The sequence below is a fragment of the Sardina pilchardus genome, chromosome 11, assembly GCF_963854185.1.
Source record: "Sardina pilchardus chromosome 11, fSarPil1.1, whole genome shotgun sequence".
Taxonomy (NCBI): domain Eukaryota; kingdom Metazoa; phylum Chordata; class Actinopteri; order Clupeiformes; family Clupeidae; genus Sardina; species Sardina pilchardus.
Window position 1 is genome coordinate 32,096,872 of NC_085004.1, and position 22,733 is coordinate 32,119,604.

The window sequence follows — 22,733 nt, forward strand, 5'->3', positions numbered from 1 at the left end:
CAGGCAGGGTTCAACTAGCCTAGCCAGAATCCCTAAAAAGTCTGAATAATCCATTCTATCCTCCATAGGAGCTCCTGCAACTCACATCTTGAACTTAGACTTGCGTTGAGGAATGTACTGTACATACAAGGACACAGAACAGCAGAATAACTGGCAGCTTTATTGAAGCCTTGGGAGAGCAGAGTGGGAGAGCAGTACATGAGGAGTTTAAAAAGAGAAAAAGAATGTGTGAGAGAGGAGTTTATGAGTTAGGAGTTTGGAAAGAGAGGGAGGATGTACTGTGTTGGCATGGCAGCATTGTGGGTATCCATAGTGACAGGAGTTTAAGCTCTGCGGTAGTATTCGCCGTCCCTTGTTGCGAGTGTTTTGATGAGTGGCCATGTTGCAGCAGGAGTGATGCTGGGGATCTACATCCATTCATCACTACACTGTAAAAAAGGGGTGACTAAAAACAAGATAAAAACACTAAATCTGAGGTAAAAGGTACTCAAAACAAGTGAAATTGGCCGCGTTTCCCAGATTCATTAAGAAGCTAAGAACTAGGAGGGCTCTAAGAACATTCTAAGATACATACATTTTTAAATGAGCATTATTTCTTAACGTGACATATCAGGGCCACTCTATGATTAATTGAAATACTGTACATTTCTTACATACGGTTCCTTTAAGAGCTTCTTAACAAATCTGGGAAACACGCCCATTATCTGTCCATGCAGCAAGATGATTTCACTCGACAAGATTTCTTGAATAAATCTAGAACTAAGATTATGGCGCGAAGTTGAACACTTAAAATAAGAATAAATTATCTAACACTTCTAAATCTAAGTTTTTTTTGTCTTGATAACATTAACTAATTTGCAGTGTAGCTAAAGTTTGGGAATGAAAGAAGAGAGGGTTTGTACCATTTTACGCTTTTTTTCTCACAAAAGAATGCACTACGTCAGTAAAAAAGTATGCACCTTTACTAAAAGTGCAACTGTGAACTTGTGTGCCTGGTCAGACTCCTTAAAGGGATAGTTTGGGTTTTAAGACACGAAGTTATATGGGTTCCCTGTCAGCAACGTTGTGCATCAGCACTGGCTTACCCCCCGACAGCGTCCTGTGAGCCGAGATCCAGCCGGTTTTTGATCGTTTTTGATGCTGAAGAAAGTAGTCCGGCAAGTTTCTGGGGTCACGAAAGTAAAGTGTTTTTCTTCTCAAAACCATATGCGTTCAAAAGAGTGATATATTTGCACCACAAAAACGTTGTCCAGCTGTCAGTAGCGCGCAGTGATAGGAATCGAGAAAAATAGTGCCAAGATAACGAGGTTTGAATTTTTCCTGGACAACGTTTTTGTGGTGCAAATATATCACTCTTTTGAACACGTATGGTTTTGAGAAGAAAAACACTTTACTTTCGTGACCCCAGAAACTTGCCGGACTACTTTCTTCAGCATCAAAAACCGGCTGGATCTCGGCTCACAGGACGCTGTCGGGGGGTAAGCCAGTGCTGATGCACAACGTTGACAGGGAACCCATATAACTTCGTGTCTTAAAACCCGAACTATCCCTTTAAGGGACACTTCACCGATTAGCATTAAGCTTTGTATCTTTAGAAAACCAGTCATGTTTTTGAATGGTCGTGCATCATTCCCTCAGTTTGCCCTGAGACGGGGGAAATACGGATTTCAATGTTGGACTTCCTGCTTTCAATGATGTAAAAATCATCATTTTACATCATTGAAAGCAGGAAGTCCTATATCTTTGTCGAAGAGGTAAAACTACAAACACGTTCCTCATTTTTCCAAGTGGGGGCGCTAGGGGTGGCACTTCACTTGCAAAAACAAAAATATATAGCCGCCATCTTTTTTGGTAGCTAAGCTAACTAGGCTCTGGTCTGTGGATAACAGTCTATGGTGGAGAAAGGTTAAATAACTACAATGGTGGATGGTAATTTTTAAACGGATTATGGCAAATGAGGATTCTGAAGATCTGTGTGAATCTAGCGCTTGTGATTACCTATAAGAGCCGTAATACCAGCGTAATACAGCAAGGCCTCCAGCCAGACCTGCGTGTCGAGTAAGAGCCCGGGCCGACTCCTACAGCTAGTGGACTGGCTTCTCACGAAATCAGCTTGAAAGTAGCTCGTGGTGTGCGAGCAAAGCTGATAAGTAGCTACGATGGCGAATGGTAATTTTGAAACTTATTTAAAAAAAAAAAAAAAAACCTGCAAACTGCATATTGGGATTCTGAAGACGTAATACAAGGAGGATCAGGATGCCTCCAGCCAGACGGTATCCCAGGGCAGGTCGACTAGAACTGGGGTGGTGGACTGCTCGCAGAGTTGCTTGAAAGGTACTGAACATTACGTGCACTTTTATGATCTCACAAATCAGTGTCAGCGATATGTTTGTTAAATGTCGGGTAGGCCCTATTGTAGCCTACACTGTCAATTTTCAGGACATCTGACATGGAAATATGTAATGTTTTGAGCCGACAAGTAGCGGACGCTTTATTTAGCCCAAGTATGTTCCGTTTTAATGTTTTCATGTTGACAAGAGTTCATGTCAGCGTGCTAGCTTGCCAGTGGTAGGCTATCTGTTTTCCTATAGGCTACAGCCTGGCTGTATAGCGGCTTCTTGATTATCTTGCAGACTCATTTGTGGACTCTCAAGAACATAACGTCACTAACAATGATCGCACAAAATTACTAGGCATAATATGAGCGGTAGTAATGTTTGTGAAATGTCGGGTATTTAAGCCTATGCTGTCAACTTGCGGACGTACACCAACATGGAAATGTATAAAATGTGTTTTTCGTTCAAACAAGCAGCCTAGTGATGGTTTGCAAACTAGCGATTTTTAAACTTTCATCTTGAAGAACGGGACCTTCAATATATGGCCACAAGATTGAGTGCAACATAAAACAATGATCGTTTTAATTTTTGAATCCTTATTAATGCCAAAACGTTACATTAATGACTCTCTATCTTTGCTGCACTACTTCCTGGAGGGGGTGCAACGAAGAGCAGTGAAAGCGCGGAATTCTGGGAATTGTTGGCTTTTATTGAAAAGCGCCAAAAATACATTTTCGGCTTTTTCTCCCATCTCAGATGAAAATCAGGGAATTATCCATGACCATTCAATAGTATGACTGGGTTTCTAACCATATAAAGCTTAAAGAGGAACTATGCAGGATTGGCGATTTCATCTCTGGTTTTGGTTTCATTTTTCGTTTTCGCTCGTTTTCTGCTTGCATCTTCTCTGCAGAGCTTCCCAAACAGCTTTAGCGTGTATATTTATACATGTATAGGCTATATTTAATTTTATAAATCGCAAGCGTGGTTCTTCGTCTCAGACTTCCAGATGTAAACAAGGAGCGATCGTCTCCTGCAGAAAGTTGCATAGGGTCTGTTTAATGCCAATGGGTGAAATGCTTCTTTATCAAAGATCAACTTGTGTAATATACTGTATATATATCATATATTAGCATTGTCCCGACTGGCACTGTATTGATGGTCATTAAAGCTTTTTCCAAAGCCAAGAGCAACATCTCCACTGCCACATCTAGTACACATTTGAAATGTTATATTTCATACTTCAAAATGAGAACTTAGACATAACCCATGAATACTGTTGATGTTTTTCTTTTTTCTCTCTCTCCCTCCCCATCTCTCTCTCCTACTTGCTTCCTGTCCATCTGTTCACTGTCATATACTATAATGGCCAAAAAGACCCTAAAAATGCACAAAAAACTGTTGATGTCTTACCCGTTCGTATACACTCTCCCCACCTCCCATCCCTGGTGTAGTCATCAGTGGTTGCACACCATGGCTTGTCATGCCCAACGCTGGTGCATTCCCAGTATGCTGTGTCCTTATAAACGAAAGGGAAAGAACACTCCTCTCCTGCAGCATTTCCGTTCATGGTGGGATTAACTAGAAACAGCAGTTGAAATCATACATCATGGAGTAACATTTCTTTGGGGGACACTTAACTTTAACAACTCTGTCTGCCATAACCATCTGACATGCAAGTTCTAAATAAATTTACGGTAAATACCGGTAGTCATTAGAAGGCACATCATTGAAACACAAAAAAGCTCAACAGTCTCTCTAGGTTTTGATGAGCTGTATGTTCTTTAGTTGTTAAGTATTGTTGGTTATCAAAGCTAGATCCAAAGCCAAATCACTCATTGTAGGACTGCCACATCTCTAGTACAACTTCAAATGTTGCATTTCATATGTAAATAAAGAAATTAAACATGTCTCAGTAAAAATACTGGTATCTTACCTAAGCCAGTACATTCTCCCCACCTCCCATCCCTGGTGTAGTCATTGGTGGTTGCACACCATGGCTTGTCATGCCGAACGCTGGTGCATTTCGAGTATGCTGTGTCCTTATAAACGAAAGGGAAAGAACACTCCTCTCCTGCAGCATTTCCGTTCATGGTGGGATTAACTAGAAACAGCAGTTGAAATCATACATCATGGAGTAACATTTCTTTGGAGAACACTTAACTTTAACAACTCTGTCTGCCATAACCATCTGACATGCAAGTTCTAAATAAATGTACGGTAAATACCGGTAGTCATTAGAAAGCACATCATTGAAACACAAAAAAGCTCAACAGTCTCTCTAGGTTTTGAAGAGCTGTATGTTCTTTAGTTGCAAGTATTGGCCGGGTTTCCCAAAATTGTTAAGAAGCTCTTAAGTGCTAAGAACTTCTTAGGAGCGTTGTAAGAATGTTCTAAGAACGCTCCTAAGAAGTTCTTAGGACTTAAGAGCTTCTTAACGATTTTGGGAAACCCGGCCACTGTTGGTTATCAAAGCTAGATCCAAAGCCAATATTACTCACTGTAGGACTGCCACATCTCTAGTACTGTAATTTCCCGACTATTAGCCGCAGCTTATACATTGATTTTGCAACATTTCTTCAGCTATGAGGTTAATACAGGGGAGCCGTTAATATGTTGCTAATATGGTTTTGTTTCTTTTAACTTGCATAACACAGTGTCCTGCGGCTTATACACAATGCGGCTTATATGCGGGAAATTACTGTACAACTTCAAATGTTGCAGTTCATATGTAAATAAATAAATAAATAAAACATGTCTCAGTAGAAATACTGGTATCTTACCTAAGCCAGTACATTCTCCCCACCTCCCATCCCTGGTGTAGTCATCGGTGGTTGCACACCATGGCTTGTCATGCCGAACGCTGGTGCATTTCGAGTGCCAAATGCCCTTATACTTAAAAGGGAAGACACAAAGCGCACCGCCGGCATTGCCATTGATAGTGGGATTACCTGGAAACAATAAAAGGAAAACAACATGTGGCGCAGTCGGAAATAGTGTTGTACATCATACATGGTAGGAAATAGTGTTATTCGGCATCATGCATGGTAAAAAATATACTGAGTATAAATATAACATTTGTTGAAAAGGAAGGTGAGCACTAACAAACTGCACAGTAACTGGTTATCTGTACAACATCCGGATACAATTATGGCCTTCTGTGTAAAATGAGAACTTCAACATAACCATGAATACTGTTGATGTTTTTCTTTTCTTGGGGGGGAATATTATCCCGAGTTATTTCTCTCTCCTACTTGCTTCCTGTCCATCTGTTCACTGTCATATACTATAATGGCCAAAAAGACCCTAAAAATGCACAAAAAACTGTTGATGTCTTACCCGTTCGTATACACTCTCCCCACCTCCCATCCCTGGTGTAGTCATCAGTGGTTGCACACCATGGCTTGTCATGCGCAACGCTGGTGCATTCCCAGTATGCTGTGTCCTTATAAACGAAAGGGAAAGAACACTCCTCTCCTGCAGCATTTCCGTTCATGGTGGGATTAACTAGAAACAGCAGTTGAAATCATACATCATGGAGTAACATTTCTTTGGGGAACACTTAACTTTAACAACTCTGTCTGCCATAACCATCTGACATGCAAGTTCTAAATAAATTTACGGTAAATACCGGTAGTCATTAGAAGGCACATCATTGAAACACAAAAAAGCTCAACAGTCTCTCTAGGTTTTGATGAGCTGTATCTTACCTAAGCCAGTACATTCTCCCCACCTCCCATCCCTGGTGTAGTCATTGGTGGTTGCACACCATGGCTTGTCATGCCCAACGCTGGTACATTTCGAGTGCCAAATGTCCTCGTACTTAAAAGGGAAGACACAAACCGCACCGCCGGCATTTCCATTAATAGTGGCATTACCTGGAAACGGCAAAGAAAACAGTATTATGATAGTTTGCAATAAAGGTTTGTGTTCAGACCAGCATGGCAGTGCTGCCTGCCGCACGTCCTCTGGTGCCTGTAGGCTAAGGGGGGGGGGGGGGGGGGGGGGGCACCTCTTCCTCTGGTGCCTGTAGGCTAAGAAGGGGGGCAAGAGCACTGTAGGACACAGCACCCATATCACCATCAGGCACGGGGTTCCAGTCGTCTTTCGATCCCACCCCATCGCCCTCCAGTTGCTTATTGTCCATCTACAATAAAGCCAAAAAGCCCCTAAAATATATATATTTAAAGAGGTATCTGTCAGTATTTCTTTTTAAAAATGTCATTTGAACAGTGGACTAACAGTGGACCCCTACCAGCATCAGGCATGGCAGAGCAGGGCAGAATAGAGGCCTGACACCCTAGATGTTGTCCAGTCCCCACCTCCTACACTTCCTCCACAGCATAGCCCAAAGCTGCCTCTTCTGCTGGCCCTTTGAAGGCTTATCTGTGTTCTGCCCTGTGATGCCCATGTCCTTCAGGACCTGACAAACCCAGGCATCTCACCTCATGTGTGGTAAGAAACAGTGTTATACATCATAGAATCAGACAGGGTTGGCAAGAAATATAATGTCATGCCAAATCCATTCTTTCTTTTCTTCAACCCCTTCTACCAGTTGGTGACTAGACTAGTGCGTTTCTCAAAACGATGGGCCTCAATCATGAAGACTATGGCCCTCAACGTGAAGACTGCTGGTGGCGTGAAGTGAAATTAGGCTCAGTGCTTGACCTGATAATTATGACTAGCGTAGCAGTCATAGGGATTGTCAAAGCTTTTTTCCCCACTACTTCCTGAAACACAAAAAATGACCTACAAGTCATTTGTGATTTGCGTGGTAAAAAATGAAACGCTATGCGGTACATCTAGTTTGCTGCGCAATTGATCAAGGAACCGTGGGCTGACAGAAAAAGAAAACAAATGTTTCTGCAATCAGGAGGAAATATTTAGTAATTCAATGTGATTAAACATAGAGCCTTACAATTAAGTGGTGGTCTGAGAGCATTCATTGAATGCATGGTGACACAAAATAAAACATGGTGCTTTTCTAAGCGGGTATAAAGGAGAACTGTAATGTATGGCGGAATAGCACTTGGTAGCACTTTGACTTGGCACAGTAATATCCCCACCTTATATCTTACATTTCCCCAGTCAACTTACCATGAGAGAATGCATGAGTTACTCCAACTTCACCTGCCAATCAAATCAATACATTACATTCACTCAGTAGATGTCTCCAAATTAAAAACATATATTTGAAAAATAAAATCTGCCATGTGAGACATTTTTCAGTTTATTTTGAAAGGGTTAAAGATAAAATATCTATTTTTGTATAGTTAATTTGATTGAGGATCATTACTGGTTGAACATTCAGATTGAGAGATAAACGTCAAGTCTTACCTGAGATGAGAAAGAGGAGGAACATCAGGAGGACGTTCATACTGCGCGTCACAGATTCAAACAGGTCCCTGTTATGATCCTCTTGGTGTTTCTGTCAACAGTGGACTGATGACTTCTGTCACTCAGAATCTTGCCTCTTTTTATACAGTACCTGAAATGACTCATTGTTCACTGTGACATTGCAGTCAGACAGATACTTCCCCTTTCTTCTCTTTAGGGGGTGGATAAGATTGAACTGATACTACAAATGACTTTACTCTACTGTAACTGATCCTAGGCAGATGGGTTGGGCCCTTGAGTCATGGATCTGTCCAAGGTTTCCTCCTATATGTATCTCCAATTCTAGGGAGTTTTTCCTTGCCCCTGTTACTCATGGGCTCTCTTTGAATGTTTAACACTCTGTAAAGCGCCATGAGACATGTGTAATGTTTTGGCGCTCTATAAGCAAAATTAAATTGAAATTGAAAATGTAATGAGAGAGACACAAAATCCAAGAATTTAGTACAGATGTAGACCATGTTCAAACTTTTTAGATACCCTGATGCTTTGCACATGGGTTCTTAAAGGAACAGAGTTTCTCTAACATGCAGACCGTAAAAAAAACCCTCTCATCTGGCGTAATAATCAAGGCAACTTGCAAACTACTGGCACTACTACTGCTTGTTGTCTACGGGGACTATTTTCAGATGCTGCGTACAATATCACTACGTTTGCAAGTTGCCTTGATTATTATGCCAGATGAGAGTGTAGTTCCATGTCAAATCAGCCTAGAAAAACGCCAGGTTTCATTTTCAGTTGGTCTTATTGCACTTTCTAACTTGAGAGGAGACACGTTTTAAATGGGAAAATGACCAGAAATCTTAGTCACTTTTAAACATGAAGCTAGCAGGCGAGAGGCTAATGGTCTAATCCGATACAATGATCTATGCTAGGCTGAAGCTAAAAGTTGTATCGCCAGACTCACAGAATGGCTGGATGAACGGGAACAAGGTAAATATCGATTGTTTTGCTCGAGGAGAGGTGGGAAATGAGCGTATTTCCAAAAATGACGGAATATCCCTTTAAGAGCCAGACATTTATCTTTGATGATTCCCATTCAGCTGTCCATAAGGAATTCTTTTGAAGAATGACATTCACTCAAACAACCAGAATCTGACTGGAAACCAAAGATTATAGTCTAAACATGTTATTCATGTCAGACCACATATTACAATGGTAAGTGAACTGACCTGACCCCCTTTGATCTGAACAGAGTAACAAACTACATACGCAACTTGTGTCATTTTACTCAAACCTATCATTTCAAAGGGGTAGTCTCGTCCAACAGTTAGTTGTACTCGGTCTGAAATCCACAATATCTCTGCTGTTTTTAGTGTTGAAGTAGTCGACCTTGTTACTGCAAGGTCATGCCATGCCAGTTGGGGAAATGCTAAAAAAACCAATGTGACACAAGTTCATCTTTGATAAGGAGTCCGACCAGGCACTGTTGTGCAAGTTCACACTATTCAGGAACTAGTTCAAAGTCAGTGGCGTAACTGGAAATGCAGCAAGTGCAGTCACAGGTCGCTACCCCCGCCCTGCCTTTTTTAAATTTTTTTTTTATAACTTTCACCACAGAATCAAACTATCAAATAAAAATGGTTAAATGAAATTACCCTCTGTCATCATACTGTTTCGCCAGAATACTGTATCTTTACTGTATCTACTGAGACACAGCAAGGACATCTGGGTAGGCTAAGTGATTTTTTGCGATTCTTTGAATAGATGGTTGCACATTTCAGTCATCGTTCCGACCAAAATGCCCTTCAAACACAAGAGGGGCTGCAAGAAACGGCAGGAGGATAAAGAGCAAGGGGAAATGGTGACAAAACTACTTACTACTAACATCTATTTTTCAACTTGCCAAAATGCTGGTGGTAGAATATTTATGACAGTGTCACATCAACATTCGGGGAAGTGTGTAGGCTACTGCTCTCATGTTGTTTCTGACATTGCCTGTGACTGTGGCAACAGCTGAGCAATCTTTTTCCAAAGTCAAACTTATTAAGACCTACGGACCAGCATGGGGCAGGAAACAGTGCGGTCTCTCCTGACTGGGACTGATCTGTCCTTCACAAGCATTGCTTAGCAACAACAAGATGAGCTCAGTTGACTGGTCTGATTTTAAGATCCGAAGTAAACTCACAGCACTTGTAAAAGCGGTTAACAGTTCATGAATGAATCGTTTAGTCTATCACTAAAGACAACTTGGTTAACAGTGTTTGAAACTAGATGTATCGCAAAGCAGTAGCCTACACAATATGACCGATACTCAGTCCTGCACATTTTCTCTGCAAATATAAATCACTCTTTTGTTTCCATCATCTACTCCATCCCCAACTGCAACTTTTATGTATGTAAATGAGTGTGTGCATGTGTGAGCTTGCTTTTGTGTACGAGTGCTTCTCTGTCTGTGAGTGTGTGTGGTGAGGATAATGGTGTGTGTGTGTGTGTGTGCATCAGCTTGTGTTTTATGTGTCTCTGTGTGTTTGTGTGTGTGCATGCGTGTGGGTGTGTTTATGCATGAGTTTGTGTAAATTTTTATGTATGTGTGTGTTGGTGCGTGTGTATGTGCGTATGCCTGCCTGTCTACTGTGTGTGTGTGTGTGTGTGTGTGTGTAACCAGAGCAACCCTCCCTCAATGCCACCCTCTGCAGGCCCAAATTAAAGGAATAGTTCGGAATTTTGGACATAGGACCTCATTTCCAACTTTACCGAGGTGATACAGGTCGGTGCAGACCGTTTTTATCGCGTTTAACCCCTTCCTTCAGTTGCAGCGTTCCCCTTTGCTAACGCTGGTTCTGAGCTACCGCATTTCAATGGTAACATCAGTCTGACATCAACAACGGTCTTACTCACTCCACAGCACACCCGAAACAAGTCAATTAAAGCGTCAGACTATCGATATACATGTCCGTGTTGATAGAATAATTTTAGAAATAAAACTAACCTTGCACCTCAATGATTTATTACATTTTGAGGGACTAGTTTCTCAATATCAATCCGCCACTGCCATACAGGGAACAAAGTAGGCTATTGCAATGCGATGCAAGGTTAGTTTTATTTCTAACATTGTTCTATCAACACAGGCATGTGCATCGATAGTTTGACGTTATAATTTATTTGTTTCGGGTGTTCTGTGGAGTGTTTTCAGTGGCAGGCTGGATGTTAGGCTACAGTTGACTTGCGTTATCTCGGCACCTAGGTTAGCACGAGATGAACGCTGCAACTCAAGGAAGGGCAGAAATTCACTGAAAATGGTCTTCACCAACCTATATCACCTCGACTAAAGGATTAGGATTTTGCAAAGACTGTGGGTCACTATTTACAAGACTGCTGCTAGATTCCTTCAAATTATTTCCATAGTGCAATAGGCTACACGTCATCATTCACAGGAAATCACATGATAGCCTACTCATATCAAAGTATTTTTTTCGCGTTTCTGCAGCATTGTTTGATGTGTGACATCACTAACAGATATAGAGTTGTTCTGTCACGTAGAACAGCCGACTAATAAATTATAAGAAATGAAATAACAAATAATCATAAAGGCTACAGCTGTCGCCTATTTTGCCCCTTCCTGTTTCATGTTCGCGCAAGGTTACTATTGGTTTTTAATGTTCACGTCACTATTTGCATGAGCCACGACTGAAAAGACTTCCGATAATATCAAACATGTTTGATATTGTCGTAACGGCAAAACTAGAAAAAGACTGCCTCCGACGGACTTAAAACCGCTAAGATTGGCACCTTACACTAAACGATTTAGATGACGGGAGCGCGCTGCGATTTCAGTACAACTCCCAAGAGTAAGTGCAATAAGACCAACTGAAAATGAACCCTGCCGTTTTTCTAGGCTGATTTGACATGGAACTACATTCTCATCTGGCGTAATAATCAAGGCAACTTGCAGCTACTGGCACTACTACTGCTTGATGTCTATGGGGACTATTTTCAGATGCTGCGTGCGATATCACTGCGCCTATGGTACGTTTGCAAGTTGCCTTGATTATTACGCCAGATGAGAGTGTAGTTCCATGTCAAATCAGCCTAGAAAAACGCCAGGTTTCATTTTCAGTTGGTCTTATTGCACTTTCTAACTTGAGAGGAGACACGTTTTAAATGGGAAAATTACCAGAAATCTTAGTCACTTTTAAACATGAAGCTAGCAGGCGAGAAGCTAATGGTCTAATCCGATTCAGTGATCTATGCTAGGCTGAAGCTAAAAGTTGTATCGCCAGACTCACAGAATGGCTGGATGAACGGGAACAAGGTAAATATCGATTGTTTTGCTCGAGGGGAGGTGGAAAATGAGCGTATTTCCAAAAATGGCGGAATATCCCTTTAAGTTGGAAATGAGGTCCTATGTCCAAAATTCCTAACTATTGCTTTAAGCCATGGTAGTAAAGCCATGAAAAGTCATGTCACGATTAGGGATGGGCATTCGATTACGTTTTCTTAGTCGATCGTCGGTAGAATTAACGACCAACTATCGATTAATCATTAATATTTTCATATAAAAAATTAATGATTTATTCAATTTAAAATGCAATGAAAATACAAAACTACAACGTGTTTGTTGCGTAGTGTGAGTATTGAAGCAATGAAATCAATTTCACTGTGTGGCAACAATGAAACATTTTACCAGGCAGGAGCAATATTTGACGCCATTCTCAGTTAAATGCGAGTTTCCGTTTTGATTGTGTTCAGTTTCAACCTAGCATCAACTCGAATTTAGCATGTAGGACATGTGATGCTCAACGAGCTCAGAAAATTACTAACTGTGCGTTCAGACCAAAACCGTCAAAAGCGTCAAAGTCGCTGGTGAAGCTCATAGCCCGACGCTCAACCCAGTTCAGCGCCGAAAGCGTCAAAGCCATGACGTGAAACATTCGGACAAACCACAAGCAGCAATCCTGCGAGTTTGACATTCTGATTAAGCCTACCTTACATTGCCAGACTTTGCAAAGATTTGGAAAAGATTTTTGAAAAACTACAGTCTCAGACCCTCTCACATCTAAAGACAATTCATTGAGGTTTTAGTCACAGTCTAGTCACAGGCCAGTCTCAGATTAGGATTTTGCAAAGACTGTGGGTCACTATTTACAAGACTGCTGCTAGATTCCTTCAAATTATTTCCATCGTGCAATAGGCTACACGTCATCATTCACAGGAAATCACATGATAGCCTACTCATATCAAAGTATTTTTTTCGCGTTTCTGCAGCATTGTTTGATGTGTGACATCACTAACAGATATAGAGCTGTTCTGTCACGTAGAACAACCGACTAATAAATTATAAGAAATGAAATAACAAATAATCATAAAGGCTACAGCTGTCGCCTATTTTGCCCCTTCCTGTTTCATGTTCGCGCAAGGTTACTATTGGTTTTTAATGTTCACGTCACTATTTGCATGAGCCACGACTGAAAAGACTTCCGATAATATCAAACATGTTTGATATTGTCGTAACGGCAAAACTAGAGAAAGATTGCCTCCGACGGACTTAAAACCGCTAAGATTGGCACCTTACACTAAACGATTTAGATGACGGGAGCGCGCTGCGATTCCAGTACAACTCCCAAGATTTCCGCCCGATTTTGGAAATTTAGTCGCCGACTGTTAAAACAGACCAAAATCGTGCAATGTAAGCCAGCCTTTAGTTGACGCCGAACCGTGTCATAGCTAATTAGCATAAAGTTAACTGAGGCTCAACTTCTTTTTGACGCCCGTGAAGCTGATGAAGCCACGCTCACGCCCAGAACGCTTTTGACGCCGGTAACGCCGACTCTTCATAGAAAATGAATGATTTCCGGCGCTCTTGCCGCTTTTGACGGTCTTGGTGTGAACGCACAGTAATGGATCTACAAGTTCATTGAGATGATATGCTGCCCTTACATTTATTGAGACCAGCATATCACATTCCGTCACGACATAGCCTACTATCACCAGACTGGTAGAATCTCACTAACAGCTGCTTCTTTTCTTCGCAGTGAGATTCATAGTTTGATAACGTTACAGGATGCAGCGCTATATTTAGTCAAGTGAGTTATGCCCGTGTTGTAGGGCTACTTTGGATAAAGGCGTCTGCTAGCAATAGGGCTGTAAAATTGCTCAAAAATGACGTTTGAGTATTCGCTCTAAAAAAACCCCATATATTCGATCTATTCGAATATCTGGTTATGCATTTGGTCAATGACGCCTATTACGTCAATAACAGGACAAATGAATACAAAGACACATAACTACTTGTTATTAGCCTGGTCCTAACCATCCCATAATACTACCATTTCATTTCATATTATGGTCTGGCATTTCTTTGCTCTGAAGCGCTTGCAGGAAGCGGGAAGTAACGCCCAGTTCTGGTTTGAATTGATTGGACAGCTCTCACCCAATCGGCGATAGTTACTCATAACAACATAGCGCAGGCGTTTAACGTCATCGTCACGAGCGCCCTCCCCCTTTCGCCCCCACCAACCCGTCTCTTCGTTTATTGGCTGCTTTCTGGAGGGGGGGCGTTCTGTTACAATTCTACCGAGCAGAATGCTCCACAGAGGAGCACGGCCAGACTCGTAGTGGAGGCAATCCTTGGCCGGAAGTACGTGGATGGCTCGCGAGGCTAACTTGTTATAGGCAGTTTATTTAAGTTTAAACATTTGACAATGTACACAAAACCACCCCTTGCGCTCCCAGCGCGTAATTTAAATGAACAACAATAAACAAATGTTCAGTAGTGCTGAGTTTTGTGCTATTTAAGGTCGCGACTTGTCCCTAGCATGCTTCGGTGATTGAAACATTGAAACATTAACATATAGCCTAATTGAAGTTTTACAGTATATAGCCTAGAACCGACAACGAACTTTGCTGGTAAACATGTAATTTTTCCTTGACACGAAACGGTAAATGATCAAACCCGTGGAAGCCTGCAGTGCATGAAACTGCTGCATCTAGCCTACCGTATTCATGCAATATTCAGTCAGTACAGTAGCTTACACTTTAGTAATGTTTCTGTTTAACGTTAAATAAAATGAGGCACGCAATTCCAAGAAATGTGACAAGGAACTTTTACCCTGAGGTTCATAAAAAATAAAGTGCTATTAAAAGAAAAAGGCTATAGTTACATTCTTGGTGCGTAAAAAAAGGGGGGGTCTGACTGCTATTTATTCCATTGTCTTTTTAGTGCACGGTCACCGTCGGGTCTTTATAGCCTGAAGGCCTAGCCTACAGGTTATTAGCTAAAAACACAAGACAGTCCACATTTGACGGGGCCAGTGCTGATCTCTTTTTATTTACTATATTCCCAGCGGAGGAAAAGACGCGTTCAGAGCGCACTGAGGATCCGGGGATGGAAAGATATTTCTTCGCCATCTGGGCGACATGAGGGTATCTCCCAGAGCCACAAGTTTTCCACCACATTAGAGGATTTTGTTGCGCAGGTATTGGAGACTCTTGTTCACACATCGACATCTCTCTCTGAAGCTGCAGAGTGATGTCCTGGACCTGGTCTCGGCTGTCGGTGCAATACGTATCGCCGAAGAGACACCCCATAGCAGATAACGCCGTTTTCTCAGCGGGTTGCTCACGGGGTTGTCCGGCAGCGGCCTCACTGCCTGTGCCTCCTGCCAGTTTCACTTGTTTAATCTCCTCCAGAATAGCTACCTGCACCTGCCGTCTCTGCTCCTCTTTCAAATGAACGAGGCGATGAAAGCGTGGATCCAGGTAACTCGCTTTGTTAAGCAGCATAAACGCGCCCCTTTCCTCTCTATAACGCTTCTGCAGATCTGTGATGATGTTTGTCTTCATCTCTGACAGTGCAGGCGGTTCGTCTTGGCTTCGCTTGTTCAGTTGAGCAAGCAGAACGTGTGTTAAAGGCAGCACAGCCGACGCTGTTGGATATGTGTCAGTTGAAAGTGCTTCTGTTGCCACTTTAAATGGTTAAAGGACCTCTTGAACCTGCAATAAATAAGTAAACATAATACATTGATATTAGGACAGGTTCGCATTTGTCCAGCTCTAACATTCACACACACGAGCCATAATTCTACCTAGGCTATTTTAAAAATATATTAGGACAGATTTGCATGTGTCCAGCCTATTACGGTACATTTTTCATACACTTTACTCACCTTTTCCAGTAGGGACCATTCGCTTGTAGTCAGCTCCATTCTTGACAGTTTTTTCTCGAAGATGACAGCAGACACAGCTGCTTGCTGCTCCGACGCACGGGAGATCATTTCGTACGTGCTGTTCCAGCGCGTCGGACAGTCGTTTATCAGCTTCTCCGTTTTCAACCCCAAAAGTTGTTGTTTCTGCTTAAGGAGGTAGTGGTCGGTGGAAGATTTGCTGAAATGTGAGGCTGCAATTTTCAGCCTACTAACGGGGATTTCAATGGCTCTGACCCCGAGCCCCTTACGCACAGCCAAGTTCAATGTGTGTGCCACACATGGTATATTTACCGTCTGAAGATGCCTCTCCACTGCATTGACATAGTTAGTAGCATTGTCCGTTGTGATGGCAATCACCCTTTCTACACCAAAAAAGTCCAAGATCTCTTGAATGCATTGGCCTACATTCTCTGCGGTGTGGCTTTCCTTAACCTCTTCTGTTTTCAGCACTTTGTTAAGCATTTCCCAATCATCACTGATCCAATGGGCCGTCACTGTAACGTAGGATGCTGTCGCTAGAGATGTCCACCCATCCGTGGTAAGAGCCACGTCCTTGTCTTTGATTGATTCCTTTATTTTGTCTACGGTGCTGTTATACACACCTACGATTCTGCTTGTGACTGTTCCGCGGCTAGGGATGCAATATCTCGGTTCCATTGCCTGACAGAACTCCCTGAAGCCTGCCCCATCCACGACGCTGATCGGTCTCATGTCTTTACTAATGAATGAAACTAATTTTTGCGTGATGGCCTCCTGTCTTGTTGCAGACAAAGAGCTTGTGGCGGGCGGCGCATAATACGTGTCTATGCGTGGCTGTTTAGTTGAAGTTCCACTATCATTTGGGTGCATATTTTCTAGATGTAACTTCAAGTTGGTAGTGGTTGAATGGTATGCTAACTCTGTCTTACATAGCTTACATACAACTTTATCTCGCGGCTCCACAATTTCACCTTGTACCGACCAAAATCCAAAGTACTTCCAGACATGGCTTCTCAAATGTTGTGGGGTTAAAATGGCTTTTTCTGCTGCGGTAGAGTTTTGCGCTACACTTTCTGCCATCTTCCATGTAGCCTACAGTGGGTACGGGTTGAGAATGCACCTTCTCCCGCGGGACTACCGAAGAGATCCCGCAGTGCGTCAAGCCGATTTTTTTCGAGGCTAAGGCAATGTACCCAAACAACCACCAGGTGGCAGAAAGTTTCAACTGCATTTAATGATGAAGACCGCATATCCGTCAATAGTCGACTCCTTAATCTCATTGAATCATTAAAATGAAGGTGATGACTGGCGAAATTATTCAAACGACACTTCAATGAACCATTGTTGAAATGAATGAAAATGGTTATAGAAATCGCCTACAGCCAGCGTTATAAGAAATATATAAGTAATAGTTAAAGTCTTCTTCCGTATTAAACAGATAGCCTACGGGACGCTCTTTGTTCCGTAGGCTATTTTAAGGAACTACTCAATGCACACACACTGGGTAAACTGGCGCGCTACAAACATTAAAATGTCAAATCATATTTATTTCTCTTTGTCGCCATGATATTGGGGGAAACGCGGAGAGGCGAGATGGTCAGTCCTCATATTTGTTCTTCGCATTTCGTTATAAGAAATAAGTAATAGTTAAAGTCTTCTTCTGTATTAAACAGATAGCCTACAGGACGCTCTTTGTTCCGTATTTTAAGGAACTACTCAATGCACACACACTGGGTAAACTGGCGCGCTACAAACATTAAAATGTCAAATCATATTTATTTCTCTTTGTCGCCATGATATTGGGGGAAACGCGGAGAGGCGAGGGCTACCGCCGTTCATTCCGACATACCAGCACTCCGACATTGACGTCCAATTGTCGTAGTGGAGGCATGTCTCTTTATGGGAGAAAGTTCCACCACTCCGACATTTTTTTTTTTCATGGTCGCAGTGGCGGTATTTAACTTTTTTTTCAAACAACGTGCCATTCCGACATGAGGTCATTAATAGGCTATTAATGTCATAACTATATCCAATTGTGTAAAATAATAAAGATTCTCATTTAAAATGTCATTGTGAAGACTTCTTGATATGGTTATGTGTCTGTTGCGTGCACGACTCGGGGAAGTGAAAGCAGTTTTCTTCTCTGTCTCATTATTCGCGGACTAAGTGGAGCTAAATTAAGTTATTATTTTGCTGTCACTTCGTCTGTTTTATGGCATAGAAGGTTGTATTTGGTATCTGTGGATAGCTCTAGCTCTCCTCTTTTATCTGACATGCAAGCCGTATCTTTTTAACACGGTTTCACAAGTAAATCAAACGAAAGTATAGCGGTAGCCGAAGCTATATGATTCTTATTTGTTTGTCACTTCGTCTGTTTCTATAACACAAAAGGATCGATGTGTTTGGTATCAATGGAAAGCTCTCTTTCTCCTCTTTCATTTGATATGCATGTTATGGCTGTGCGATGCCTGGTCCCGGAGTAATTCAAGCGAGAGCAGTGGCTGCGTGGGTGAACGCAGAGCAATATAGACTGTAATATAGCCTACTTTCATTTAAATTAATGATTTTATTTTTATTTTCATACTTGATCGTACAGACATGTGTCTAGTCTCGTTGGAAAGGTTCTGAGCTCTTTCATGCAATATAGGTCTCATCTCGCTGTGACTAATAATAGCAGAGCAATGTAACAGAGAAGAATGGGTGTGTTTTTCGACGCACTTTGCGTCCGTCGGGCTCATAGGGTCCATTAAATTGACGTGGAAAAAAATAAGATTTGTAAACTGTCGGAATGGGGGTACTAAAATGTGTCGGATTGGCAGCATGTCGGAATAACACCATGTCTGAATAGCGGCATGTCGGACGAAAGGGATGTCGGACTGGCAGGATGTCGGACTGCCGACATGTAACCAGAGGCGAGATGGTCAGTCCTCGTATTTTTTATTCGCGTTTCGTTATAAGAAATATATAAGTAATAGTTAAAGTCTTCTTCTGTATTGAACAGATAGCCTACGGGACGCTCTTTGTTCCGTATTTTAAGGAACTACTCAATGCACACACACTGGGTAAACTGGCGCGCTACAAACATTAAAATGTCAAATCTATTTATTTCTCTTTGTCGCCATGGTATTGGGGGAAACGCGGAGAGGCGAGATGGTCAGTCCTCGTATTTTTTCTTCGCGTTTCGTTATAAGAAATATATAAGTAATAGTTAAAGTCTTCTTCTGTATTCTCTGCCACATTCGACAACAGCATTCAAGTTCCTTCTCAGCACGAAGACGTGACTTTGCTTGCTGTTGGTCCAGAACAACATGCTCGGATTCACCAACAGAGTCGCGGCAACGTTGGTAGATACGGATGCCTGCTCTCCAGAGCCATCACCACAAAGGAGCACTACAGAGCCTGGTGCAAAACCACCAACTGGGATGGATCGAAGGGCAAGCAAGCACTGCCACACAACGTCAAGACCTTTGTGTTGTCAACACTAAGCAGAAAGTTTCCTACGATGGGGAGAAGTGGCCGCAAGGACTGCATCGATAAGATCAACGAATGCCTTCGCAAGCCCCGAAACCCTGGCGATACATTTTCTTTCCTTTAATTCAATAAAACATTGTTTATCTGAAGAACTTTTCCGAGGTTGTCTTGTCTACCAAATCCTAAACTTAAATAGAGTAAACATTTTATCTTATGAAAAAACTCTTAGGGGGAACAGTTAGGCAGCCCTTCCTCCATTATCGTAGTAGGACTATAGGCAATTTATTAGAGGGGTCAAAAAAAACTCATAAAGTAGGCTAGACTAAATGTGTCACTTTAGTGATTGGCTCTTTCAAATGCAAATTAGGTGGATGGGCTTTTGTTTTTAGAAAGTGCCATTATCATTGCCATATTCTCTTAAAACATAGGCTATATATTTGAAAACGAGTTGATTAAAGGCTTCTAATGGTGTTTCTATAATATGATAAAAGCAGAGATTGAGATGTGTGTTTGGAACAGTTTTTCGAATCCCCCGGGGGTATTTAGACTCCAGGGTGTTAAGCACTCATTCACAACTGTCCCCTCGCTAAATGCTCTCTTCTGTTGCGTGATCACACAAGTATACCTGTCGTAGTGTGCTTTTAATTTGATAGGCCTAATTATTATCTCCGCCAAGGATATAATAAAGTCTATGGATTTGCTATCCAGTAGCCTAATAATTAGGCTATGTGCCACGTCCGATTTCGCAAGTGGTGTAGTAGGCTACATTTAAAAATCGACAGCAGCCTGTGAGATTCATTTCATGAAGAGCAATTGTCTTGTGCGATCATTCCCCCTCCCCCACTCTCGTCTAACCAGTTCACTACATTATAGCCTACCTATGCGGCACTGAGGACGACACTTGAGCCCGATGTCAATGTAAAAATGTGTGTGAGTGCGCGCTGAACCATGAATTAACATATTAACTTTTCTTTTCAGCAGACATCGCAAACATAAAAAGAATCTCAAAACATAAAGTCTTTCATTCTTTTTAATAAATCGATGCATTTTGTTTTGATGGTTTCCGGAGAGGTTCCTCGACTGGGTTTCGAACACCGGTCGCTGGCGTACGACACCTATGCTTCAACCACTTGCGCCACAGCTGGCTGTGAACTGCAACAGGCTTTATTCGGCACATGTACTTGAAACGCCGATCAAAAGTTCTGACATGTTAAACTGACGTTAGTTATTGATTCACCACATGATAAAATGCTGTCATATAGCTTGACGCCCAGCAGCCTATGGTAGTCTATGCCTATCTCTGAATCAACATGAACATGCATAGGCCTACGATACGTTGCTAGAAACTTATTTTGCGGAGCTAGGCCTGCTAGTCGATGGTTACAATGAATTACCCTCACTGCCCTATCGCATATCTGACCATCCATTGTTACAATGTTACAAAATGCGCGATCTTCTCCATGCATGTAGCCTACGGTTATAAGTAAAGTGACAAGCATAGGCATGTATTAAAGAGATTTCTGTTAAATACATTTTATTTTCAGTCGTCAAAAGTGGTGGGGACAAAATCTGTGATAACAAGTGCTGGGTACATGTAGGCTACCCAGCGTCGCCGGTTAAAATGAACATGCCTCCGTTTTAAAATAGCCTACACATTTCTAAGTATTCCTAGCATGTAAATGTTGCCAAAATGTCCATCTTGTCCATCTCTTTCGTCTTCGCCTTGACGTTGACAATAATAGCCTATTCACGGAAATGCGGTCTTGTAACCGTAATGAATTAATTAATCTAAGGTTGCCTTTCGAGTAGGCTATTTCAGGTTGAATTGAAGGCTATTTCCTTCTGATAGGCCTATATGTTTCTAAAACCATTTTCATTCATTTCAACAATGGTTTATTGAAACGTCGTTTGATTAATTTCGCCAGTCATCACTTTCATTTTAATGATTAAATGAGACGGATATGCGGAGCATTTCTCTCCCTCTCCATTGACCAAAACGTTGCTCTGGCATCTCTGCTGGACTGACTGAGTTATAGGCTACGTAGAGTGAGAGAGCTGTGAGGTAGGCTGTAAACATTCGAAAACTCTGCAACTGCAATCTAACATGCCGAGCGTCATGTCTCTTTTCTCCGCTTGTCACCAGCGCGGTGTCCTCGGGTTTTTCCATGAGCCGAACCTTCATATTATTAGGGCGGTCTATGTTGCCCCCTTGCGGTTGCAGTTTTCCCGATGCTTCGGGAGTCCCGATGTGCGGGAAAGAAAGGAGCATTCTCAACCCGTACCATCTGTAAGTCAACTTTCAACAGACAGTGTGTGACAGACAGTGTGTGACTCCTGCCGTGACCTGACTCTGGCCCCTCCCCCCTCGCACCATCTTGCAAACCAGACCTCTGCTACCGCGGGGCGCGTGCGTATATTTACTACCGCGGGCGTATGTTTACATTATCGAATATTAATTTTCAGCTTCGAATGTCTGTTTTTTGAAACAATTTGAATATACATTCGAATTTAGAATATTCGTTGACAGCCCTAGCTAGCAATAGCATAACCAACCATACACGTTATTGTAGGGTAGTGTTTGCACCGCGTTGAAGTTAGTTTGAAATTAGACATTAGCCAGACATTCAAAACATTGCTAGTTCTCTATCTCATTCTACGCTGAATAAAATACTCACAAAGTGCGATGTTCATATTTTGCATTTAGTTGTGAGAATATATTAACTGTTATTGAATGCAATAAAGGGCAAAATTGACCTTGGATGTTGTCTCACAACTACCAAAATCTTCATATTTTATTACCACAGTTTCTATCTATAGGCCTTCCTTATTTGGTATAGGCCTACTGACCTTATTGAACAAACATAGGCTATTCATCTGTATTTCAGTATCTCAGTAGGTTTTAGATGCCTCCCTGAAATTACTTTTTGCAGTATATGTGATGGAGGAGCCAGCCAGTGAACCAGCCGAAAATGAAAATGTTCAACAGCAGGACTGGGCAACCAGACAGGAGATATATAACCAGAGGTGGGAATTGGCAAGGCTGCATCTTCTACAAGATTTTCTGAAATCTGAGAGGTGCCTACCTCGCCTCTTTCAGCGATGCCACAATGGGGAGGCAGTCATAAGGTGCAGGGACTGCCTCCCAACTCCTTATTTCTGTGGCACCTGCGACCTGGAGGTCCATAGAAGCTATGTGCTGCACAATAGGTGCTCTATGGATGGGTTCTTCAACACCATTTCAGTGATTCACAAAGTTGGGGAAGAGAGAACCCAACAGCATCATAGTAAGCAATGCATTTTATATCATGTAATTGTTCGGTCTATGATATTATAATTTCTAAAACTTTTAACTTTCTTAAGTGAAGTTTTCTGCCATTGAATTTACTAAGCTGTCACTGTCATTTAC

At 42.0% G+C, this 22,733-nt stretch overlaps 1 protein-coding gene across 2 annotated transcripts; it reads right to left on the reverse strand.

Annotated features, from left to right (window-relative positions):
• Positions 1-141: 141 nt before the first annotated feature.
• On the reverse strand, positions 142-7,761 carry LOC134095905 (epididymal sperm-binding protein 1-like). 2 transcript variants are annotated; one of them, XM_062549620.1, is made up of 8 exons: positions 7,674-7,761; positions 7,434-7,466; positions 6,047-6,214; positions 5,676-5,843; positions 5,120-5,287; positions 4,273-4,440; positions 3,750-3,917; positions 142-445 (listed from the first exon to the last, which is right to left on the reverse strand). In XM_062549620.1, the coding sequence occupies exons 1-8, from the start codon at positions 7,711-7,713 to the stop codon at positions 408-410; spliced, it is 951 nt and encodes a 316-aa protein (XP_062405604.1). In that variant the 5' UTR covers positions 7,714-7,761; the 3' UTR covers positions 142-407. The 2 variants fall into 2 exon arrangements, with proteins under 2 accessions (XP_062405604.1, XP_062405605.1); XM_062549621.1 differs by lacking the exon at positions 3,750-3,917.
• Positions 7,762-22,733: the final 14,972 nt, after the last annotated feature.